The 23149-nt window shown below is 45.4% G+C and overlaps 1 protein-coding gene across 2 annotated transcripts in view; it reads right to left on the bottom strand.

Moving 5' to 3' along the window:
* armh3 (armadillo like helical domain containing 3) overlaps positions 1-23149 on the bottom strand; it is a 186573-nt gene that overhangs the window by 4579 nt on the left and 158845 nt on the right. For both annotated transcript variants that reach the window (XM_063071318.1, XM_063071319.1), the window contains one exon: positions 2873-2989. In XM_063071318.1, the coding sequence (XP_062927388.1) occupies positions 2873-2989 (117 nt within the window). The remainder of the gene's footprint in view (positions 1-2872; positions 2990-23149) is intronic.

Raw genomic sequence — 23149 nt, 5'->3', positions numbered from 1 at the left:
AAAACGTAGGGTTTTGGGGGAGGGCAGCGTTAGACTGATCTTGGGGTAGGTTAAATGTCAGTACAATGTCGTGGACTGAAGGCCCTGTACTGTTCAATGTTCTAACGTGTTGAGGGAGGTTACAGTCCCTTCTCCTCAGATACAGCTCAGCAACCTCCGTGCCTCTGAATCAAAAGGCCTAATCCAGAAAGCTGAGCAGAAACATGGAGGCCTACACTCCGGTGCAGGACTTGGCTGAGGCTGCAATGCTGGGGAGCCACCTTTTATATACATTTCCATCTGTTCCCCCCAATGGATGGGAAGTATAGGACATAGAACAGTACAGGCCCTTCAGCCCACAATGTTGTACCAACCTTATAACCTACTTTAAGATCAATCTAACCCTTTCCTCCTACATACAGTGGTGCTGGAAAGTTTGCGAACCCTGCAGAAATTTCTCTATTTCTGCATAAATATGACTTAAAATGTGATCAGATCTTCACATAAGTCAAAAAACTAGATAAATAAATAACACAAAAAATATACTTGTTCATTTAATTATTGAGGGAAATGATCCAATATTACATGTATTTGTGGAAAAAGTATGTGAACCTTTACTTTCAGTAACTGGTGTGACCCCTTGTACAGCAATAAGTTCAACCAAATGTCTCCCATAACTGTTGATCAGTCTTACACATCAGCCTGGAGAAACTTTAGGCCATTCCTCCTTACAAAACTGCTTCACCTCTGGGATGTTGGTGGGCTTCCTTGCATGGACTGCTTGCTTCAGGTCCTTCCACAATATTACCAGAGGATTATGGTCAGGACTTTGACTCGACTATTCCAAAACATGAATTTTCTTCTTTTTAAACCATTCCGTTTTCGATTTAGTCTTGTTTTTCGGATCAGCCTTGTTGCATTATCCAAGTTCTATTAAGCTTCAGGTGATGGACTGCTACTTTGGCATTCTCCTGTAAAATGTCTTGGTACAAGTTTTAACTCATTGTTCTCTCAACGATTGCAAGCTGTCCTTCCACCATGTTTCACAGTTGGGATGAGGTTTTGGTGTTGGTGTGCAGTGCCCTTTTTCCTCCAACATAGTAATATGCATTACTGCCAAAAAGTTCAACTTTTGTCTCATCTGTCCACAGAACATTGTCCCAGAAGCATTGTAGAACATCCAAGTGGTCTTTTGCAAACCTGAGACAAGCAGCAATGCTCTTTTAGGAGAGCGGTGGTTTCCTCTGTGGTGCCCTTCCATGAATACTATTGTTGTTCAGTGTTTTTCTTACAGTGGACACATGCACTTTAGCAAGTTCTAGAGATTTCTGCAGGTCTTTTGCTGTTACCCTTGGGTTCTTTTACACCTCCTTCAGCATTGCATTGTGCTTTTGGTGTGATCTTTTCAGGATGCCCATTCCTAGGGAGAGTGGTAAAAGTACTGAGTTTCCTCCACTTGTAGACAATTTCTCTTACTGTGGACTGATGAACACTCAGGTCTTTAGAAATGCTTTTGTAGCCTTTTCCTGCTTCATGCACCTCTACAATTCTTCTTCTAAGTTGTTTTGATCAAGGCATGGTACATATAAACAGATTTTTCTTGAGAAGAGTAGGCTCTGTCAGTAACCTGACTTTGTGTAACACACACATAAAATGCTGGTGGACGCAGCAGGCCAGGCAGCATCTCTAGGAAGAGGTACAGTCGACGTTTCGGGCCGAGGCCCTTCATCAGGACTAACTGAAAGAAGAGATAGTAAGAGATTTGAAAGTGGGAGGGGAGGGGGACATCCAAAATGATAGGAGAGGACAGGAGGGGGAGGGATGGAGCCGAGAGCTGGAAAGTTGATTGGCAAAAGGGAAACGAGGCTGGAGAAGGGAGAGGATCATGGGACGGGAGGCCCAGGGAGAAAGAAAGGGGGAGGGAAGCTCAGAGGATGAGCAAGGAGTATAGTGAGAGGGACAGAGGGAGAAAAAAGAGAGAAAAAGTATTTTTTTAAATATAAAAACTTTGTGTGTCTTTTTTATAGGCAGGGCACCTCAACAACCCTCACCTCCAATCTCATCTCATTGACTGGAACACCTGACTGCAAATAACTTTTGTATGAGGCATTACCCCAGAGGGTCACTTCTTCCAACAAATACATGTAATATTGGATCATTTTACTCAATAAATAAATGAACAAGTACAATGTTTTTATGCTATTTATTTAATTGGGTTCCCTTTATCTGGTTTTAGGACTTACATGAAGATCTGATCACATTTTAGGTCATATTTATGCAGAAATAAGAGGGTTCACAAACTTTCTAGCACCACTGTAGCTCTATAGAACATAGAACTAGCATAGAACTTGTATCATGGGATTGCTTCAATTAAGAATAAGGTGGTTCCTGGACTTCTCCCCTCAACTAACATTATTAACACTGATCACTCAGTCATCATCGAGTTGCTTATCAAGTACAATTGATCTATATTGAAGCTTCTGTCAATACTTCTCTACTTCTTTAGCTTGAGAGCTTCTGATATCTGGAAAGGGACTACAAGCTCGCCGCAGACTGGAAGCCAGGGGCCAAAGGTGGTTTGGCCTGGGCCTAGTGGACTGTGTGTGTGGCTGGTTGGGAGGGAGGAAAGGGACTTCTCTTGCTGTTGCATTTTTTTTTTATTGCTGTGTTCTGCGTTGTTCTGCTGAATATCGTGGGCATTCTATGGTGGTGCTGGAATGTGTAACAATACTTGCAGACCACCCCCAGCATATCCTTGGGTTGTGTTGGTTATTAAGGCAAATGGCAAATTTCACTGCATGTTTCATGTACATATTCAGAAATAAACCTGAATCTCAGACAAGCAAGGTGTTTCCGCTCTGCCCTGGCAGCTCCTAGTGGGTTCCTCACTTACCAACTCCTTGAAGAAGGCTGCTTCTTTGGGCTGCTCCGAATATCGCTCGTACTGGTCCAAGCCGTCCTGCAGCTTCAGTGTCAGTGTGTCATAGTTAGAGCGCACCACCTCCAGCACCTGGAGAGAAGGACACACACATTACACACAGACCTAAGCAAGGCATGGAGGAGACAGAAGCAAGGTTAATATGGTTGCATTTTGAGAAGATAGAACATAAGGAGCAGGAATCGACCATCTGGCCCACCGAGTCTTCTTCACCCTTCTATAATATCAGGATCTGGACGTGGACTGAGCTCCATCCATCTGCCTTTTTCCCATAACCCTTACTACCCCTGTTATGCAAAACCCTAACTGTGTTTTAAATATATTTAATGACACAGTCTCTATTACTTCACTGGACAGAGAATTCCGCAGATTCACAACTCACTGGGAAAAGCAGTTCCCATTCATCTCCAGCCTAAACCTATTTCCCTTGAATCTTGAGACTAGATTTAGTCTCACTTACCAGTGTAAACAACTTCCCTGCCTCTATCTTCCCTCAACCTCGCATCTCTGGAATCAACCTGGTAAACGTCCTCTGCACCATGTCCAAAGCCAGTATATCCTTCCTCAAGTAAGGAGGCCAGAAGTGCATGCAGTGTTCCAGCTGCAGCCCCACCAATACCCCTTCACAACTGCAGGATAACCTTCCTGCTCTTACATTCAAATCTTGCAGCAACGATTGCCAACATTTCATTTGTCTTCTTTATAACCCACTGCACACGAACAAACCATGCACACGCACTCTGTACAGCAGCATGCTGTGTCCTGTCACCATTTTAACAGTAAAACACATTAATAAATAATAATTAAATAGATTTTCCTTCCAAAGTGGATGACCTCACATTTACCAACACTGTACTCTGTCTAACCCTTGCCAACTCAAAGTTCAAAGTTCAAGGTAAGTTTACCATCGAAGTATAGCTACGTCCTCGAGTTATACAACTCTGAGAGCCATTTTCTTGTGGGCATACTCAGTAAATCCAAGAACCATAATAGAATCAATGCAAGACTGCACCCAACAGGACAGACAAACAACCAATGTGCAAAAGACAACAAACTATACAAATACACAGTCAGCAACCAAATAAACAAGCAAGCAAGCAAGCAATAACTATCGCGGACATGACATGAAGAGTCCTTGAAAGTGAGACCATAGGTTGTGGGAAGAGTTCAGTGATGGGGTGAGTGAAGATGAGTGAAGTTAACCCCCTTTGGTTCAGGAGCCTGATGGTTGAGGGATAATAACTGTTTCTGGACCTGGTTGTGTGAGTCCTGAGGCTCCTGATGGCAGCAATGAGAAGAGAGCATGGCCTGGGTGGTGGGAGCCCCGAATGATGGATGCTGCTTTCCTGTGACAGTGCACCATATAGATATGCTCAACGGTGGGAGGGTATTACCCACGATGGACTGGACTGCATCCACTACTTTTTGTAGCATTTTCCATTCAAGGGCATTGGGGTTTCCATACCAGACTGTGATGCTCTATACTCTTCATCACACATCTATAGAAGTTTGTCAAAGTATTAGATTGTCCTACCGAATCTTCCCAAACTCCTAAGGAAGTAGAGATGCTACCATGCTTACTTCGTAATTGCACATTTGTGCTGGTCCAGGACAGGAGCTCTGAAATGAAACCACTTAACCTATCTATATCTCTCTGCAGACTCCCTGCATCCTCTGCACAATTTGTTTTTCTGCTCTATTTAGTGTCATCAATAAACTTAGATACGCTACACTTGGTCCACTCTTCCAAATTGTTAATTTGTTTAATGATTTTGATTTTTATGATGTATGTTCAAATTGCAATATGGAAATAGGCCATTTGAAACAACATATCCAAGCTAGTGAAGCAATCCATCAGCTGGAGGAACTCAGTGAACTGAGCAGCATCTGTGGGAGGAAAGGAATTGTTGATGCTTTCGGTTGAAATCTTGCAGCAGGATTGAAAGTGGAGAGGGGAGATGGCTGGTATAAAGAGAAGGGGGAATGGTGATATAGGAGGTGATAGATGGACTGAGGAGGGAGAAAGACGACAGACATGTTGAGCCAGGTAGGGAGGGGTGGCAGAGGAACATAGAATAGTAAGCCACAGTAGAGGCTCTTCAGCCCACAATGCCTTTTAACCCTCTCTAAGATCAATCCAAATCTTCCCTCCTACATAGCCCTCCATTTTTTTTCCATCTATGTGCCTATCTATGAGTCTCTTAAATGTCCCTAATGTATCTGTCTCTACCACCACCTCCAGCAGTCTGTTCCAGGCACCCGCCACTCTGTGTAAAAAATAACTTGTCTTTGATATCTTCCCTAAACTTTCCTCCTCTGCAGGGTGTATGGGGTGTCAGGGAGGGGTAGCACCTCTGGTGGGGAACATGTCGCGTCCTTTTCAAGGTGGTTTGTCCACCTTTGGTCCCCACCTGGCACTCAGCTCTCACCTGTGGCTCCCCGTAGCTGTTTGCATGCGACAGCGGCCACACCCTGGGCAACGGCTGCGACAAGCCGGCTAAACCAGGTGAGGGTAGCCGACGGGTCTCAAACCCTCGGTGAGATAGGGAGTTGTCTATCCCAGCATGTGAAGACAGACTCCGGCGGATTGAGCGGACGAGACCAATGGAAGGTCCAACGGTCAAGAAGGCGGTCTCTGCAAGCGTCGTGGAACGTGTAGAGCAGGACAAGACACGGAAGACGTCCTGGTCATCCACTGCGCCTAGTCCCATCTCCAGCTGTCTCAATTCTGTCTTGCCACTGGATCCAGATGGGAATTGGGAAGAGAGAGTGAGGCTGACGCTGCGCAACTCTCCCTCACTTAAATCCAAGTCACACGCTAGTCTCGACACCATCACAATGGTGTTGAGGTCCTCATCGACGTACGATGGACGAACAACAAACTTTCCTCCATTCACCTTAAAATGATATCCTTCAGTATTTGCCATTACCACTATGACTTCTATCATCTCATGCACCTACATCAAGTCATCTCTGATCCCCCTTCACTCCAAAGAGCAATGCCTTAATTCACTCAGCCTATGCTCACAGGAAATGCTCTCTAATCCAGGCAGAATCCTGCTAAATCTCTCCTGCACCTGAAGGTTCCACATCCTTCATATATTGATGGGACAGAAATGAACATGATAATAGAGCTGGGAGACAGTGCCCTGTGGATGATAGGCAGACAAATAGATTGATAAAGAGAGAGAAAATGAGTTAGTGTGGGAGTGAGGAAGGGGAGGATGCAGGGGGCTCAAAAGGATAAGGGGGGAGAGAGTGGGTGAAGGGGAAAGGGAGTGAGGGCAAGGGTGAGAGAGAGAGGGCGAGGGAGAGAGAGAGGGAGAAGGGGAAGGAAGAGTGGGTAGAGGGTAGAGGGGAGAGGAAATATTTTGGAAGACAATTGGGGTGAGATTGGGGGGAGGGAATTGTAAAGATTAGAGATAGTTGTGGAAGGAAATAAGCAGGAAGGTATGCCAACTTGAAACATCAATAATTCCTCCCCTCCCCCAGCTGCATGATCTGCTGAGTTTCTCCAGTAGACTGTCCAGCCTCAAGCATCTGCAGTCTCTTGTATCTCCATGTCCAGCCAGTGACTGAGCCTATCAACTCTCCCATTTCGTGCACCCTTCAATCCTTGATCATTAGAGCTTGCATGATTTCCCCTTAAGCACATGCCTTTCAAAATTGGTCCAGGTTAAACAAACCAACTGGTGGCTTAACAGACATCTTCACTTCCTTTGGAGGTTAAGGAAATTTTGCTTGTGACTGAACACTCGAACAAACTTCTACAGATGTACTGTTGAAAATCTCCTGACTAATTGTATCATAGTCTGGTATGGCGACTCGGATGGACAGAGTTGCAAAGAGTAATGGACCCAGCCTAATACACCATGGGTACTGTATATCCCACCCCTCCACTGGTAGTGTCGACAGGAAGCAATGCCTCAGGAAGGCAACATCCATCACCAAATATCCCCACTATCTGGACCATGCCGTCTTTCTGCAGCTCCCATCAGATAGGAGGTACCGAAGCCTGAAGCCTCACACCACTTATTTGGTTCCTGAGCCAACTGGCAAAACCATAACCACAACAGTTTAGCACCGTGACCACCTTGCATTAAAATAGATTTTGTATTTTTGTTCTAATTGTGTTATTTCCAATAAAAATAGTGTATAATTTGTTTATTTTTTGTGAATGCTGCTGATGTGTCTGTGATGTTGCTACAAGCAAGTTTTTCATTCCACCTGAGTAGACATGTACTTGTGCGAATGACCATAAAACTGCCCTTTGACTTAGCTAGCTAACCGAGTAAAGTTATAAAACCAGAAACAAAATTATAATCTCTCCAAAGTGCAAGACAGAAGATGGGAGATAGCTTGGGATAAAGTTGCTGGGTGCATTCAATGTTTGTACACAAATTCCTTTTGGGGAGAAATGAGTGAACCTGGGGTCCACGAACCCCTTGCTTAATGGCGTCGGTCCACGGCATCGAAAAAGGTTGGGAACCCCCGTGTATAGGGCAATGCAGATGGTTGAGAGGAAGATTGAGGGATATGATTCAAACACAGAGGAGTGGGGGCTGTGAGGTTAATGGCGTCAGTCCACGGCATCGAAAAAGGTTGGGAAACCCCGTGTATAGGGCAACGCAGATGGTTGAGGGGAAGACTGAGGGATATGATTCAAACACAGAGAAGTGGGAGCTGGGAGCTGTGAGCTTGAGAAGGATGAGCCTCGTTGTAGGTTGGAAAAAGAAGTGGGAGCAAGTTCATGGAGGAAAGATCAACGGCAGACCCGAATAATATAAAACAAAAATGGAAATTCTAGAAACACTCTGCATAAAAGGCAGCGTCCATGGAGAGAGAAAAAGAGAGACATTTCAGATCTGAGAACCTTTATTAAAACCAAACAATATATAATCCTCCACTGAATATCCCACTTTATTCCAAGTTTATTACAACTATAAGGCTAAGTTTTTGCTTTGTTTTTATTTAGAGATGCAGCACAAAAACAGGTCCTTCTGGCCCGAAGAGTCTGTGCTGCCCAATTACACCCATATGACCAATTAACCTGTACATCTTTGAATATGGGAATGCACTCAGAGGAAACCCGCCCAGTCACAGGGAGAACGTACAAATTCCTTACAGGTAGCTGGGGGCTGTAGCAGTGTCATGCTAGCCACTAAAGTAGTATGCCATACCACTTTATTACAAGTATGGTGCCTGCAATGTGAGTTCTGAAAGGGGTATGAATTGCGTTAAGAGTCTTGTATCACATACTACAGGAACACAAGAACCGTTAAGAATTATGACATATCCCAAATAAAAGCACAGAAGATTTTCATCAGGCCATATTTTTATGCTTTAAATCTACACTGTGGAGCAGTTTATTTTTGTAACGTCCCTTCTCCTCTGTGACATCACTCATCAAGACCCCCTTCAGATATCTCCCCTGTGACATCATCACCACCCCAGACCAGGATGTCATCACACATGGCAATTAACAACTTGGGGATGGTCAATAAGTGAAAATTATATCCTGCGAACTACTCAAAGGTACAAACAAAGAGTTTTAAAGAATTAAGCAAAATAGTGATAAAATTGGAATCTCAAAGAAGAGAAATTATGACAAAATGGATCAAGACAGGATGCTGAATAAATCCAAGAACTTATGCTGGAATGAGATGGGATTGAGTGATATGGTGACCTGGGACCGAGCTCTGAAGGAAGAGCAAAGTTGCTGGACTTCATAGCAGCTTACAATCCTGAATGCTCTTAAGCTGCCTTACGATAGGGGTGGGAGCAGCAAAATCGAGGCTTATGTAGCACCAGAACAGGACCTAGGTAGTACTGCGTCACGGAAGGTGCACCTCATCAGATAACACATTTAACTGAGTCCCCATCTTTTCTCAGATCTTTTTTAATGCAGAGGCTTCTTCTAGCTAACATCATCAAGGTGACCACTGGTCATTGTTACTTGTCTGTTAGTGGGAGCCACAAGGGTAATGCTGCATTTCCGACACAGCACCCGCGGAATGTTCTACAGAAATTCATTTTTTTTTAAACACAAGGAAAGAATCAATAATAATTGCATGCACACATATCAAGAAAGCCTGTCAGGTCCCATTATTTTTCATTAACTCAGCTCCAATGTCTTATAGACTTAGTATTGTTACGAGAATACACATAAAATTAAGATGTTTGCTGGCCTGGGCTAGCATCAGTGGCATCAGCAGTTGGTCTGCCACCTGCCCTCAGGGGAAGGAGAGATAAGGAACAATGGAGCAGCGTCTGGAGATGTGTAATGAAGGGATGTGGGAGGAAGAGCTGTCTGGAGCGGCTCCCCCCTTTGAGCCCTGGACTGTTTGGGGTGGTGGGCGGGCGATACCCCAGCAGGGGGATGGAAAGGGACGGGTTCGCTGGGACAGACACACACGCCACCCGAGGTAACGAGACCCTGGAAGCGGTGCGCCTCTCACGAGTGGTGAGAAGAACCGGACAACGCACAGGGTGGAAAGGTACGATCAGCGGGAACCCGGTGTGTGTCCGCCCTTGCCTGGGTGCCGGGTTCACTGCAGAGGATCGACCGCATCTGGAGGAGGGGTCACAGTCGGTGACCTCAGGTGACATCACCAAGGACCCGCCCAAATGCTGTTTGTGAGCCATCTCGCTGGTCTGTGAGTGAAGCTGTGCTGAATGATGAGTTGTTCCTATTCTATGTCTCTCTTCCCCACCTTGTCCATCGCCATGACAACGATTACTGCGAACTGAACTACTAAACTGGACTGAACTTTGAGTCATTTTGAAATTGGTCATTTACCCCTAGACAACGATAGAGCTTGATTGATGCTGTTATCTTAATTCTGTGCACATGTGCGTTTATCATCGCTGAACTGTTGCATTTATTATCCTTTCGATTAATGTGTTGCTTGTTTCTTTAATAAAACTTTCTTAGTTCTAGTACTCCAGACTCCAACTGAGTGATCCATTTCTGCTGGTTTGGCAACCCAGTTACGGGGTACGTAACATAAGTGGGGTTCTCGTCCGCGATTTTGAACGCTAAATTTGGGACGGAGTAAATTGATTGGGTTAAAATTCCCGAAAGAAAGAAAAGACAAACAGCAGAAATGGAGGTTGAGGAATTTATAAAGGCGCCGACCTTGGAGGCATTAGAGGATGCCAGGAAATCGGAATTGATAGCTGTGGCAAAACGGGTGAATCTTGCTAAGGTGAAGTCGACAATGAGGAGAGAGGAGATACACAGAGCTATTGTAGAGCACTATGTATCTAAAGGTGTGTTTCCCCAAGGTGAGCTGGGGGAGGTGTCTATTGAAAAACCTGCTGGAGACGCGGTACAGGTACAGCTTGAAAAACTGAGACTCGAGTACGAGTTCCGGGTACGGCAGTTAGAAAGGCAGGAGAAAGAGAGAGAGTTAGAAAGGCAGGAGAAAGAGAGAGAGTTAGAAAGGCGGGAGAGAGAGAAAGAGGTAGAAAGGCAAGAGAGAGAAAGACAGTTGGAGAGAGAAGAGAGAGAGAGGGACAGACAGTTGGAGAGAGAAGAGAGAGAGAGGGACAGACAGTTGGAGAGAGAGGAGAAACAGAGGGAAAGGGAATTTGAGCTGGAGAAGTTAAAGATAAGGGCCGAGCAGGGGCTCGTGCCGAACCAAGGTGGAGGGTTCCGGGCGACCCAGGAGGTTAGGCTGGTTCCCCCATTTGACGATACCGATGTGGATCGGTACTTTCTCCACTTCGAAAAAGTAGCTATAAGTCAGGAATGGCCGAGGGATAAGTGGGTTGTCTTACTTCAGAGTGTACTGAAAGGGAAGGCCCAACAAGCTTACTCCGCCTTATCCACGGAAGATGCCCAGAAGTATGAGGTGGTGAAGGAGGCCATCCTCAGGATTTATGAGTTGGTCCCGGAGGCATACCGGCAGAGGCTCCGGAATGCGAGGAAGCGGTGGGACCGCACGTATTTGGAGTTTGCTCGTGAGATGCAAACATATTGTGAGCGTTGGTGCGCCTCGAAAGGGGTAGAGGGGGATTATGACAGACTGCTGCAACTGGTTCTGATTGAGCAGTTTAAAGGTTGTGTCCCTGAGGGTATGAGACCCTACCTCGATGAGAAAGAGGCAGCCACGTTAGCCGCAACTGCTAAGTTAGCGGATGAGTATGCGTTGACGCATAAAATGAAGTTTGCCCCGAGTAAAGGCTACCAGAAGGGTAGTCAGGACGGCGGGGAGAGTCCGCCGGAAAAGTCAGAAAGTAAGCCGGGGACTAGTGAAAAGGATAAGGTAGACCGGGAGCAGCCTGGTAGGAAGTCTCCTGGGGTCGTCTGTTATAATTGTGGGAAAGTCGGACACTTTGCGTCCAGGTGCTTTGCCCCAAGGAAGGAGACGGGGAAAGGAAAAGCGGAAATTTTGAATGGCTGTATTGAGCTGTTAAGCGAACCGCTAGGGAAGGACAGGTCTGAAAAAGTCCAGGAAGGGCGCGAGAGGTTTATCTCGGCCGGACTGGTGTCAGTGAAAAAGAGGTTAAAACCAGTTCCAGTGCGGATCTGGAGAGACACGGGAGCGTGTCAGTCACTAATACTGAAGAGTGTATTAGAGTTTAGCTCAGAGACCCAGACTGGGGAGGTAGAGGTCAAAGGTGTTGGGGAAGGGACAGAGTCAGTCCCTTTGCACCAGATACATTTACAGAGCAACCTGGTCTCTGGACTAGTCACGATCGGGGTGAGGTCCGAATTACCGATGAAAGACGTGGAAGTCTTGCTCGGTAATGACATCGCCGGAGGAATCGTGTTCCCAGTCGTGAGATTGACGGGTCAGCCTGCCAGCATGGAGGCCCCGCCCGCGATGGTGAATTTGGCTGAAACATTTCTGCCAACCTTGTATGAGACAGGGTGTAGTGAGATAAGAGGTAGTGAGGGAGCTGGGACGGACGTAGCAGTAGCCAGGAAAGAATTTGTGCAGACGCAGGAGCGAGACGAGGGGCTGATGGTTTTGGCCGAGACAGCTCTCTCTGACACAGCCTTGACAAGGGAACTAGTAGGCTATTGTGCGGATGAGGAAGTGCTAAGGAAGAAAGGGAAATCAAGTACAGCATCCGCAGATGAGGAGTGGGGGGTGGTGCAAAAGAGTTATGGGGATGAGGTTTTTAACATGGCCCACGAGGTACCCCCCGGTGGACATTTTGCGGTGCTGGAGGAAACAGTTGGTGGAATCATGAAAGAGAGTTACCGGCTGCCCAGGGGGAAAAATGTTATTGATCATGACCGACGCGAACTGAGACGGTCACCGGATTTTGATATGCTAACAAACCTAGTCGGTGTTAGCGTGGAAATCAATGAAGCTAGGGGCCCCTTGATAAGAGGAAAAAACCATTTTGAAAAGATTAGGATGGGATCGGTCAGATGGGAGAAGGCTATTGTTTTGGCCAGGTCTACTGATAAGGTCTCTCCCTTAATCCCCGAAGGAGTAATTAAACGACTCGCACCCATGTGTTTGATTGTCCCGAGGAAATGCAAAGAACTGGGACGTTGGGTTATGTCGGTTACAATAGGGCGGCCAAGTAAACAACACCCATATTTTTTGAGTAATTCAGTGACTAAAGGGCTGATGAACACAGAGGTGTGTATTGGCAATTTAACACGGCTGTCTGAAGCCAGCTTGATAGTGAACCTTGGAAAAAATGAATTCGGCCACGCGAATGTCACTTACCTGGGAATTGTGGTGACACAGGGGCAGCTGGCAGTGATGCAAGCTACAGTGCAGGCTATCGCTGACCTCCCAACCCCGACAGACAAGAGGGCCCTCAGAAGGCTTTTGGAGATGGTGGGGTACTGCAGGAAGTTTTGCAATAACTCTGCGGTCAATACCCGTCCCCCTCCTACTAAGCCCTTGCGAGGGAAAATTGAGTCGGAATGGGACGACCCTTGTTGTTGTGGTCCGGGACAAAACCAAATGAGAGGTTACATTGGTCGCAATTCATCAGTGTTTTTGGCCACTATGAAGTTTGCTGAGTTGGAGCCTGGTCTAAGGGATTATTAATAACACGTGTAAAAGGAACAGAAAATGTGATGACTGTCTGTCAAGGTGTTGACAATTTCAAATTCTCTGTATTAGCTAAATAACTGTTAAAGATGTATATTGTGTATGTATCAGATAATGTAGTCATGTTTGTAATTTTTACCTCCCGGTAAAAATCCTTAAAGGGGGGAAGTGTTACGAGAATACACATAAAATTAAGATGTTTGCTGGCCTGGGCTAGCATCAGTGGCATCAGCAGTTGGTCTGCCACCTGCCCTCAGGGGAAGGAGAGATAAGGAACAATGGAGCAGCGTCTGGAGATGTGTAATGAAGGGATGTGGGAGGAAGAGCTGTCTGGAGCGGCTCCCCCCTTTGAGCCCTGGACTGTTTGGGGTGGTGGGCGGGCGATACCCCAGCAGGGGGATGGAAAGGGACGGGTTCGCTGGGACAGACACACACGCCACCCGAGGTAACGAGACCCTGGAAGCGGTGCGCCTCTCACGAGTGGTGAGAAGAACCGGACAACGCACAGGGTGGAAAGGTACGATCAGCGGGAACCCGGTGTGTGTCCGCCCTTGCCTGGGTGCCGGGTTCACTGCAGAGGATCGACCGCATCTGGAGGAGGGGTCACAGTCGGTGACCTCAGGTGACATCACCAAGGACCCGCCCAAATGCTGTTTGTGAGCCATCTCGCTGGTCTGTGAGTGAAGCTGTGCTGAATGATGAGTTGTTCCTATTCTATGTCTCTCTTCCCCACCTTGTCCATCGCCATGACAACGATTACTGCGAACTGAACTACTAAACTGGACTGAACTTTGAGTCATTTTGAAATTGGTCATTTACCCCTAGACAACGATAGAGCTTGATTGATGCTGTTATCTTAATTCTGTGCACATGTGCGTTTATCATCGCTGAACTGTTGCATTTATTATCCTTTCGATTAATGTGTTGCTTGTTTCTTTAATAAAACTTTCTTAGTTCTAGTACTCCAGACTCCAACTGAGTGATCCATTTCTGCTGGTTTGGCAACCCAGTTACGGGGTACGTAACAGTATCAACAGCTGTCTCTGCAAAGCTACAGTGAAGGGGGAAGGGGTGGCTAGCGGCATGCTTGGTTGATAACAAAATTGACTGCCCGTCGGCCTGCCTTGGCTTCAACTTCACCACTTTATGAAAATAACGAGCTGCTAACAAGACTGCTGAGTACAGTCCCATAATGCGCAGCGCGCTGTCCAGGGAGCTCAGTAATTAGAGCCATCTTCAGCTTCCCTGAAGCACAGTTACCTAAGACGTTCAGAAATATTGTCCTGTCATTAGGAAACAAGCACAAAACTATCAAGGTAAAAATATGATTCCATAAACCGATTCAAATTATTTACAAAAATACAAATTTATATAACACCTCAATCGACAGAAGTACCCCAGGACGTCTCAGAGGGGCACTACTAAATGAAGTTTGACGCCAAGCCACACAAGGAGGAATCCAGATAAGAAACTATTGCACGAGGTCAGAGTTTGTGTTAATGCATGGATACAGGATTAACTGACTGACAGAAAAAAAGAGTTGGCATTAGGCTGGCAAACTGTAACTAATGGGATCTCAACATGACGAAAGGGCCAAAGTGAATCAGAAACACAATCCGGTTTATTATCACTGACATATGTCAGGAAATGCGCTGTGACAGCAGTACAGTGCAATACATAAAATATACTAAAAATACATTAAGGCTAAGCGGTGCAAAAAGACCGCAAAAATAGTGAGGTAGTGTTCATGGACCATTCAGAAATCTGATGGCAGAGGGCAGGAAACTGTTCCTAAAACAGTGAGCGTGGATCTTCAGGGTCCTGTACCTCCTCCCTGAGTGGAAAACATGTCCCGTGTGGTGGGGGTCCTCAATAGCACAGAGAGAGCGCAAAATAGTGATCTGCTGTTCAGGGACCATTCAGAAACCCGGTGGGGGAGGGGAAAATGGCTGTTCCTATTTTACTCCCTTTTTGCATAACTTGTTTAATTTTTTAATATTTTTATATTAATCTTATGTATTGCATTGTGCTGCTGCTACAAAACAAATTTCATAACATACAGTATGTGAGTGATAACAAAGCTGATTTTAATTCTAAGTTCACAGGTGAACAAAGGCTGGGCAAAGAATGGCTGAGTTGCCGGTGATGACCACATCTTGTGCAAATAAATCAATAAACCCTTCATTGTCATGGTAGCAACAGACATCAAAGTTGCTGGTGAACGCAGCAGGCCAGGCAGTATCTACAGGAAGAGGTACAGTCGACGTTTGGGCCGAGACCCTTCGTCAGGACTAACTGAAGGAAGAGTTAGTAAGAGATTTGAAAGTGGGAGGGGATACAATGAGATAGTTTGAGTATATGGGCTTAAACAAATAATATGCAATGTGGTTTGTTCATTAGGTAACACACATAAAAGTTGCTGGTGAACGCAGCAGGCCAGGCAGCATCTCTAGGAAGAGGTACAGTCGACGTTTTGGGCCGAGACCCTTTGTCAGGACTAACAGAAAAAAGAGATAGTAAGAGATTTGAAAGTGGGAGGGGGAGGGGGAGGGATGGAGCCAAGAGCTGGACAGGTGATTGGCAAAGGGGTTATGAGAGGATCATGGGACAGGAGGCCCAGGGAGAAGGAAAAGAGGGAGGGGGGGAAGCCCAGAGGATGGGCAAGGGGTATAGTGAGAGGGACAGAGGGAGAAAAAGGAGAGAAAAAAAAAGAATGTGTGTATATAAATAAATAACGGATGGGGCACGAGGAGGAGGTGGGGCATTAGCAGAATTAGTGTCCCTCTGACTATACCCCTTGCTCATCCTCTGGGATCCCCCCCCCTTTTCCTTCTTCCTGGGCCTCCTGTTCCATGATCCTCTCATATCCCTTTTGCCAACCACCTGTCCAGCTCTTGGCTCCATCCCTCCCCCTCCTGTCTTCTCCTATCATTTCGGATCTCCCCCTCCCCCTCCAACTTTCAAATCTCTTACTAGCTCTTCCTTCAGTTAGTCCTGACGAAGGGTCTCGGCCTGAAATGTCGACTGTACCTCTTCCTAGAGATGCTACCTGGCCTGCTGCATTCACCAGCAACTTTGATGTGTGTTGCTTGAATTTCCAGCATCTGCAGAATTCCTTGTGCTTGACTCTTTCTTGTAGGTTGCCTTTTAAGAGGTCACATAGTTAACAAGTCACTCACCATTAGTGCTGAGCTGCGATCATCTGCCTGCGCTCCACACTCAAGCTTCAGAAGAGAGAGTAAAAACCTTAAACTAATCTAGGTGCTGCTCAATGGATGACACATGCTAAACCCGCAGTGCTCAGAGACGGCAATATTTGTGCTGAGTCCCTCTCAGCCACAGTGCTTTAAAGAGTATCAGTCACTTTACTTTAAATGCCGGATGTATAATCCTAATTGCTTCTGTGATAATCCTGCCGATTTATTTTCTTATAAATGGATCTGGGTGAAGATCATTAACTTTAATGGGTGGAATTGGCTCATTCCTCAGCCAAGATACCTCAAGAGAGTAAATGGCAGAATTTCAAAGTGATCTCTTTTATTTGCGACTTATTGCCCGGAAATGTGCCAAATTCAAGTCTCAGGGATTGAATTTCCATTGAAGAATTAACAGCAAAGAGTCAACTTACATTTGGTTTTTAATCTTCTTTAATTTATTGAAAGCAATCTTTAATTCATTCAAAGCAATGCTCAGTCCTGAGCTTTGTAGCTTATTTGACCTCTTTGGAGGGCAGTTACGAGCCAGCTGTGCCGGCTGAAGAACTCAGCAGGTTAAGCAACATCTATGGTGGGAAATGAAAAGTTGTTGTTTTGGGTCGAGGTCTTTTTGTCAGGACCAGAAAGGGTGGGGGAGAAGTACAAGTACAAGTACAAGCTGGCAGGTAAGGGGGAAGGTGGGTGGTTAGGGGACATGGATAGCCGTTTTCAGAGTAAGGTGCAATCTTCAGTCCCTGTTGAAGGTGCAGGCTGCATCACAAAGAGAAGCTTTCTCATTCAAACAGTGTGCTCCTGCAGGAGCCTTAGGTCCCACACCACAATATTCAGCACAGTTATTATCCTACAACCATCAGGCTCCTGAACCTGCGTAGATAACTGCACCCACAACTCTGAGCTGGTTCTACGACCTGCAGACCCACTTTCAAGGACTCTTTACAACTCATGCTCTCATTATTTTTTTTATTTACACAATTTGTCACGTCTTTGTTTAGGTATAGTTCTTCATAAATTACAAAGTATATTGCATTTCTTTTCCTTCCCTCTAAACGTGTGCAAGAGAATGAAATCTCAAGGTACATCGTACTTTGATAATAAATTTTATTTGGACTTTGGCTTTGATGAGTTGTCACTGCAGACCTGTATACTGCCTCAGCTTATCAGCAGCTCACATACAACTTCGTTACCCCTGAACATGACTTTTTCCAATACATAAGCATGAGAGATTCTGCAGATGCTGGAAACCCAAAGCAACACATACAAAATGCTGCGGGAAATCAGGCCAGGCAGCATCCCTGGAAATAAATAAACAGTCATAGTTCGGGGTTGAGGCCCTTCAACAGGACTGGAAAGGAAGGGGGAAGATGCTGGAATAAAAAACTGGGGGGAGGGGAACGAGGATGGCTAAAAGGTGGCAGGAGAAGCCAGATGGATGAGAAAGGTAAAGGGCTGGAGATGAAGGAATCTCATGGTAGAGGAGAGTGGACCAAAGGAGAAGGGGAAGGAGGAGGGATATCAGGGGAAGGTGACAGGCAGATGAGAAGAGGTAAGAGGTCAGAATGGGGAATAGAAGAAGGGGGAGGGGTGGGAATTTTTTTTTCCAACTGGAAGGAGAAATCGATATTCATGCCATCAGGTTGGAGGCTACTCAGACGGAATGTAAGGTGTTGCTCCTCCACTATGACGGTGGTCTCATTGTGGCACAAGAGGATGGCATGGATAGACATGTCGGAAAGGGAATGAGAATCAGAATAAGCATGTTTGGCCACCAGGAAGATCTGCTCTTGGCAGGTGGAGCAGAGCTGCCTGACGATGTGGTCCCCCAATTTAGGATAGGACTCACCAATGTAGAGGAGGCTGCATCAGCAGCAACAGGTACAATAGACAACCTCAGCAGATCCACAGGTGAAATGTTGCTTCACCTGGAAGGACTGGCTGGGACCCTGAATGCAGGTAAGGGAGGAGGTGAATGGCTAAGTGTAGCACTTTTGCTGTTTGCAGGAATAAGTGCTGGGAGGGAGATTAGTGTGGAGGAATAAATGGGCAAGGAAATCACAGAGGGAGGTATTCCTGTGGAAAGTGGGGGGAGGGAAGGCAAAGATACGTTTGGTGGTAGGATCCCTTTGGAGATGGCTAAAGTTGTGGACAGTGATGTTTTGAATAAGGAGGCTGAGAGGTGGTAGCTAAGACTGTATTTTTCAAGACATACCTGGTTGGCCTCCCATGTTCTGCTCTCTCTCCTTTAGAGGTTATCCTGATCTAACCATCAGTTTTCACCTTACTATGCCTGCAGACCTTCATCAGATATTTGGTCAAACAACTCCCCAATATTTAAAAAGAGAGTCCTGTCCCAGATGGAGACAGAGTCAGAGATGGAGTTGGAGCAAGCGAATCGGAGGGGAGCTTCAGGGCCTGTCCACCTAAACTGGGAGCCAGGTTGGATTGATCCAAGTGCCGAGTCGATTTGGAAAGACTGATAATGGCATTGGGCTTGGCAGTGGGGTACAGGCTCAGAGTGTATCGCTGCTGGAAGTGGGGGGAACCATCCCAGTTTGGTCAATTTAAACACCCACCCATATAGACGGTTAAGGCAGGGTGTCGGGACCGGAGGCGAGGATCAGGCCGATTCCAGTCACTTTTCCGCAATGTTTACTCATCTCTCTGCGGTGCTGAGGCTGTCAGACTGCTCTGGCTGCTACGCACTCTGTGTCTACAAGCTTTGTGGCGACTGACCCTGCTGTGTGATGAGGCTATGGGCCTAATCCAGCTGCTCTGGGCTCCAGGCCTATGGCCTAAATTTGGTTCTGAATGCTGTTGCTTGCTTTTATTTTTTGCATGATTTGATTTTTTTCCTCTCTCTCTCTGCATTTGGGTTCTTTTTAAAATCAGATTCTTTTGGGTTTCTTTCGTTGTGGCTGCCTTGTCAGACAAATCAAGGTTGTATAATTTATACATTTTGATAATAAATAAATGTACTTTGAATAAGATTGAAAGAGTGTAGAGGAAGTTTATAAGGACGTTGCCACGACTTGAGGATCTGAGTTATAGAGAAACGTTGAGTAGGTTAGAACTTTATTCCCTGGAGCGTAAGAAAATGAGGGGAGATTTAATGATGTATACAAAATTATGAGGGGTACACACAAGGTGAATAGATTCAGGCTTTTTCCACTGACTGAGATTGGGTGAGACTAAAACTAGAGGTCATAGTTTAAGGGTGAAATATTTAAGGGAAACCTGAGGGGGTATTTATCATTCAAAGGGTGGTGCGTGTGTGGTATGAGCTGCCAGTGAACTGGTGGATTTGGGTTGGATTGAAATATTTAAGGAAGTTTGGATAGGTACATGCTTGGAGAGGAGTATGGAGAGTTGTGGGCCAACAGGCCTAGGCAGAATAATAGTTTGGTACGGGCTAGATTAGTTGAGGGGCTTGTTTCTGTCCTGTGGCATTCTTTCAGTCTAAACGATCTTCTTCTGATATATTGCTGCCAAGGCCCCTTATTTCAGAAATTCGTCCCTAAAATTTTCCTCCTTTAAGATGACATTTAGAAACTTATTTCTTTAACTGAGTTTTTGTTGATCTCCTCTAAGCAACTCTGAGAGTGGCTTAAATTTAATTTGATAATGCTCACTGAGGTACTGGAAGAAGGCAAGTGTTCATTGATAAAGCTGCATGCAGCCAGTGCAGGACTCAACAGGAAAGGAGAACAGGGAGCAATCGACGCAGCAGCCACTTCACACTGATTAGACCACGCTGAATGTGAAGCCAGCAAGTTCGGAGTATATTATCCAGGCAGCATGCTGTGCCAACTGCTCTCTTTCAACTTAAAAGACAATGGCAAGACACTGTAGCAAGATAACAATAGCAATTCTCAGAGGGGACAGGTTGAGACCAGACTGTTGACTTAATGACCAAAGCAAATTATTAACACGTAAATATATTTGGCAAATAAAATTGATCCATGAAAGCCATTTTACCTTCTGATCTTTTTAATTACAACACAATTACAGGCCCTACCAGTCCAACGAACCCGCAGCACCTAATTACACCCATGTGTCTAATAGTTTGTACATCTTGGACTGGGAGAAGACTGGAGCACCCTGAGGAAACCCGTGCAGTCACAGTGAGAATTTATAAACTCCTTAGATAGTGGCAGAACTGAACCCAGGTCACGGACACTGTAATAGCATTACACTAACCGCTACACCACTGCACCGCCCCAAAAGCCCAACTGTCAAGACTGAGATTTGAACCCATGCCTCCAGTGGAGACTGAAACCTGAATGGGATGGCTGCCCTGATGTATCTTTACAGACTAAATATGTTTTTTATATATCATGTGCTCATCCCATTTTCAGAAACCAAGGCAACTTGCAATTCCATATCACCCTCAACATCTCAGAACTTCTCTAAGCACTGTGCAGGAGTGTTTACTAACACCATCTGACAGCAAGCCTTTCCAGAAAATTAGGGCTGATTTGCAAGAGCTTGGTCAAGGGAGAGTCTTAAGCAGCATCTTGGAGCAAGAACACATGGGAGTGGTTGAAGGAGGAGGACCTTGGTGCTGGGTGGAGTAAAATGAAGCTCAAAAAATGTGTATTATGAAGGAGTCAGAACAAGAAAAATAGGGACCACAATCATATCCACAGCACTCCCTACCTGCTCAGCTATTTGCTGAGTCCATATCTGGTCCTATTCTTCAAGATTACCCTCCTTTTCAATCCCCACAGCCCTCAATTCAGCTAAAAGTCCATCAATCTCAACTCTGAACATGCTCGATAACTGAATCTTCACCACACTGATGGAGAACATTTCAAATCACACCTTTATCAATAAATTCATCGTTCATCAGTCTCTTGAACAGCCAATCTTAAGTCTTCAGAATGTGCCCAACCCCTCTCGTGTTCCCAAAGAGAGGCATCTATCTTGACAATTCTCTTGGAAGCCACTACATCTAAATGAGATCACTCTTCATTCTTGTAAACTCTATGAAAAATTAAGTTCAAGTTACGGAATCTCTCCTCAGAGGGCAAAGTGGATAAAAGAATGAGAAGATTAATAGTTTGGGATCATTGGTAACCATGGAAAGTTTACAATGTGGATTGACATCATCTGGTCGGTGTTGATCCAACCTAACCACTCCTTCCAGCGCTATGGATGTCAAAAGCAGAATTATCAATGAAACAACAGAGGAAAGGATGCAACACTATGATAGGAGGCAATTGTGCAAGAGATACTGAGACCATATAGCTGATGAATGTTATGAGAGTAAGATTAATGTAAAGAAATACCTCATGGAGAATGTACTTCAGATATGCAAAGTCAGGAGGTGCTGAGTAGTTTTCTCAGAGCAAAGGATGTTAAAGGTTCAATGGAGATGATTAAAATCACTTGGTGGTGCGTGTAAAAAGAAAAAGCTTCCATTAGCAGGAAGGGTGAAAGCCAGCGCTCACAGATGTAAAACGACAGGCCAAAGGACCAAAGGAGAAATGTGGAAATTTATTAAAAATATTCAAGCAAGCTAGTGGTCCGAATCTAAAGGTCAATGGAAACAGATTCAACAAGAACCTTCAAAAAGGAAATTGGATAAATATGAGAGGTGGGAAAGTTTGCATGTTTTTGGGGGAAGAACATGAGTGATGGAAGAAGGGCACGGGGATATAACTGAAGCACTTTTTCAGCATTAGTGGACTGAGTAGCTTACACCTATAATGCTGTAAGTGGACGAAAGGAAGATTTTGCTCACACAGAACGTAGCTGAAATCTGAGGAGATGATACAGGCAGAGTCATACAGCAAAGAAACAGGCCCTTTGGCCCAACTGGTCCATGCTGACCCAGATTCCCATCTAAACTAGTTCCATTCGCCTCCCTCTAAACCTTTCCAGGCCATGTACCTGTCCAAGTATTGTTTAAATGCTGTTGATGTGTCTGTCTCAACCATTTCCGCTGGCAACTCGTTTCATATACTGACCACCTCCTGGGTGAAAAATTTGTCCCTCAAGTTCCCTACTGTGACGGGGTCCTGAATTACCCCTATGAACTGTGCTTTTGGAAAGAGAGAGAGAGAGAACTGTTCAACACCAAACACCTTGTTAAAAGGGAGAGAAAGAAAGAGAGAAAGAGGTGAAGACTGCTTTGAGATGATGTTATGGTTTTTCGGCAGCATGTTTACACTTTTGCAAGGACACTAGCAGCTTCCAAGTTCTTACAGAGAGAGAAGGGAGGAGCTGCTTGATGGACAGTTGGTGTTCAGCACAGTGAGATAAATAGAAGGTCAACTGTTAGACCTACAGACACATGGTTTTGGACACTTAATGAGCTTTGTTGTTCCCACAGAAAAAGTGTGTTTTGGAGGATCGATCAGTGGCTCTCGCGGTGTGAAAAGGGTGTGACCGTGGGGAGTTATTCGTGTGTCCAACCTTCGCCTGGGTTGATAATTCCACCACAGAAGAATGGTCCCCTTTGTTATGGTCACAGTCAGTGACTTCTGAAGGATTTCGAGGATTTCGGAGGACAACAGGAAGATCGACGGCGTCAGCTCACCTGAAGACTCAAACCTCTCCCTCTCTCTCTCTCTCTCCATCACTACTCAACTCAATACCACGAAATGAGCTGAACTTTACTCATCTTCGTAAGACTATCTATTTACCCCTAGACTGGAAGAAGCTTGGTTTTCATATATTTCCATATATATATATAAAATCATTGCTAACCTGTTTGATATATCCGCGTTTATATTACTGCATTGCATAGTTACTAATAAATTCCACTAGTTAACAGCAATACTGGACTCCAAAGTGTTTTCCATTTCTGCTGGATCTTTAACCTGTCATGGGGTACATGACGCCGATTAAATTTCACCCCTCTCACCTTAAACCTCCGCCCTCCAGTTCATGATTCTCCAACAATGGGAAAAAGACTGTGTATTCCCCCTGTCTGTGCCTCTCATAATTTTACACACAGAGACTCTCACAACATTTAAGTATTTGAACTG

The sequence above is a fragment of the Mobula hypostoma genome, chromosome 19 (genome assembly GCF_963921235.1).
Source record: "Mobula hypostoma chromosome 19, sMobHyp1.1, whole genome shotgun sequence".
NCBI classification, from domain to species: domain Eukaryota; kingdom Metazoa; phylum Chordata; class Chondrichthyes; order Myliobatiformes; family Myliobatidae; genus Mobula; species Mobula hypostoma.
This window is presented reverse-complemented; position numbering and strand designations above follow the sequence as displayed.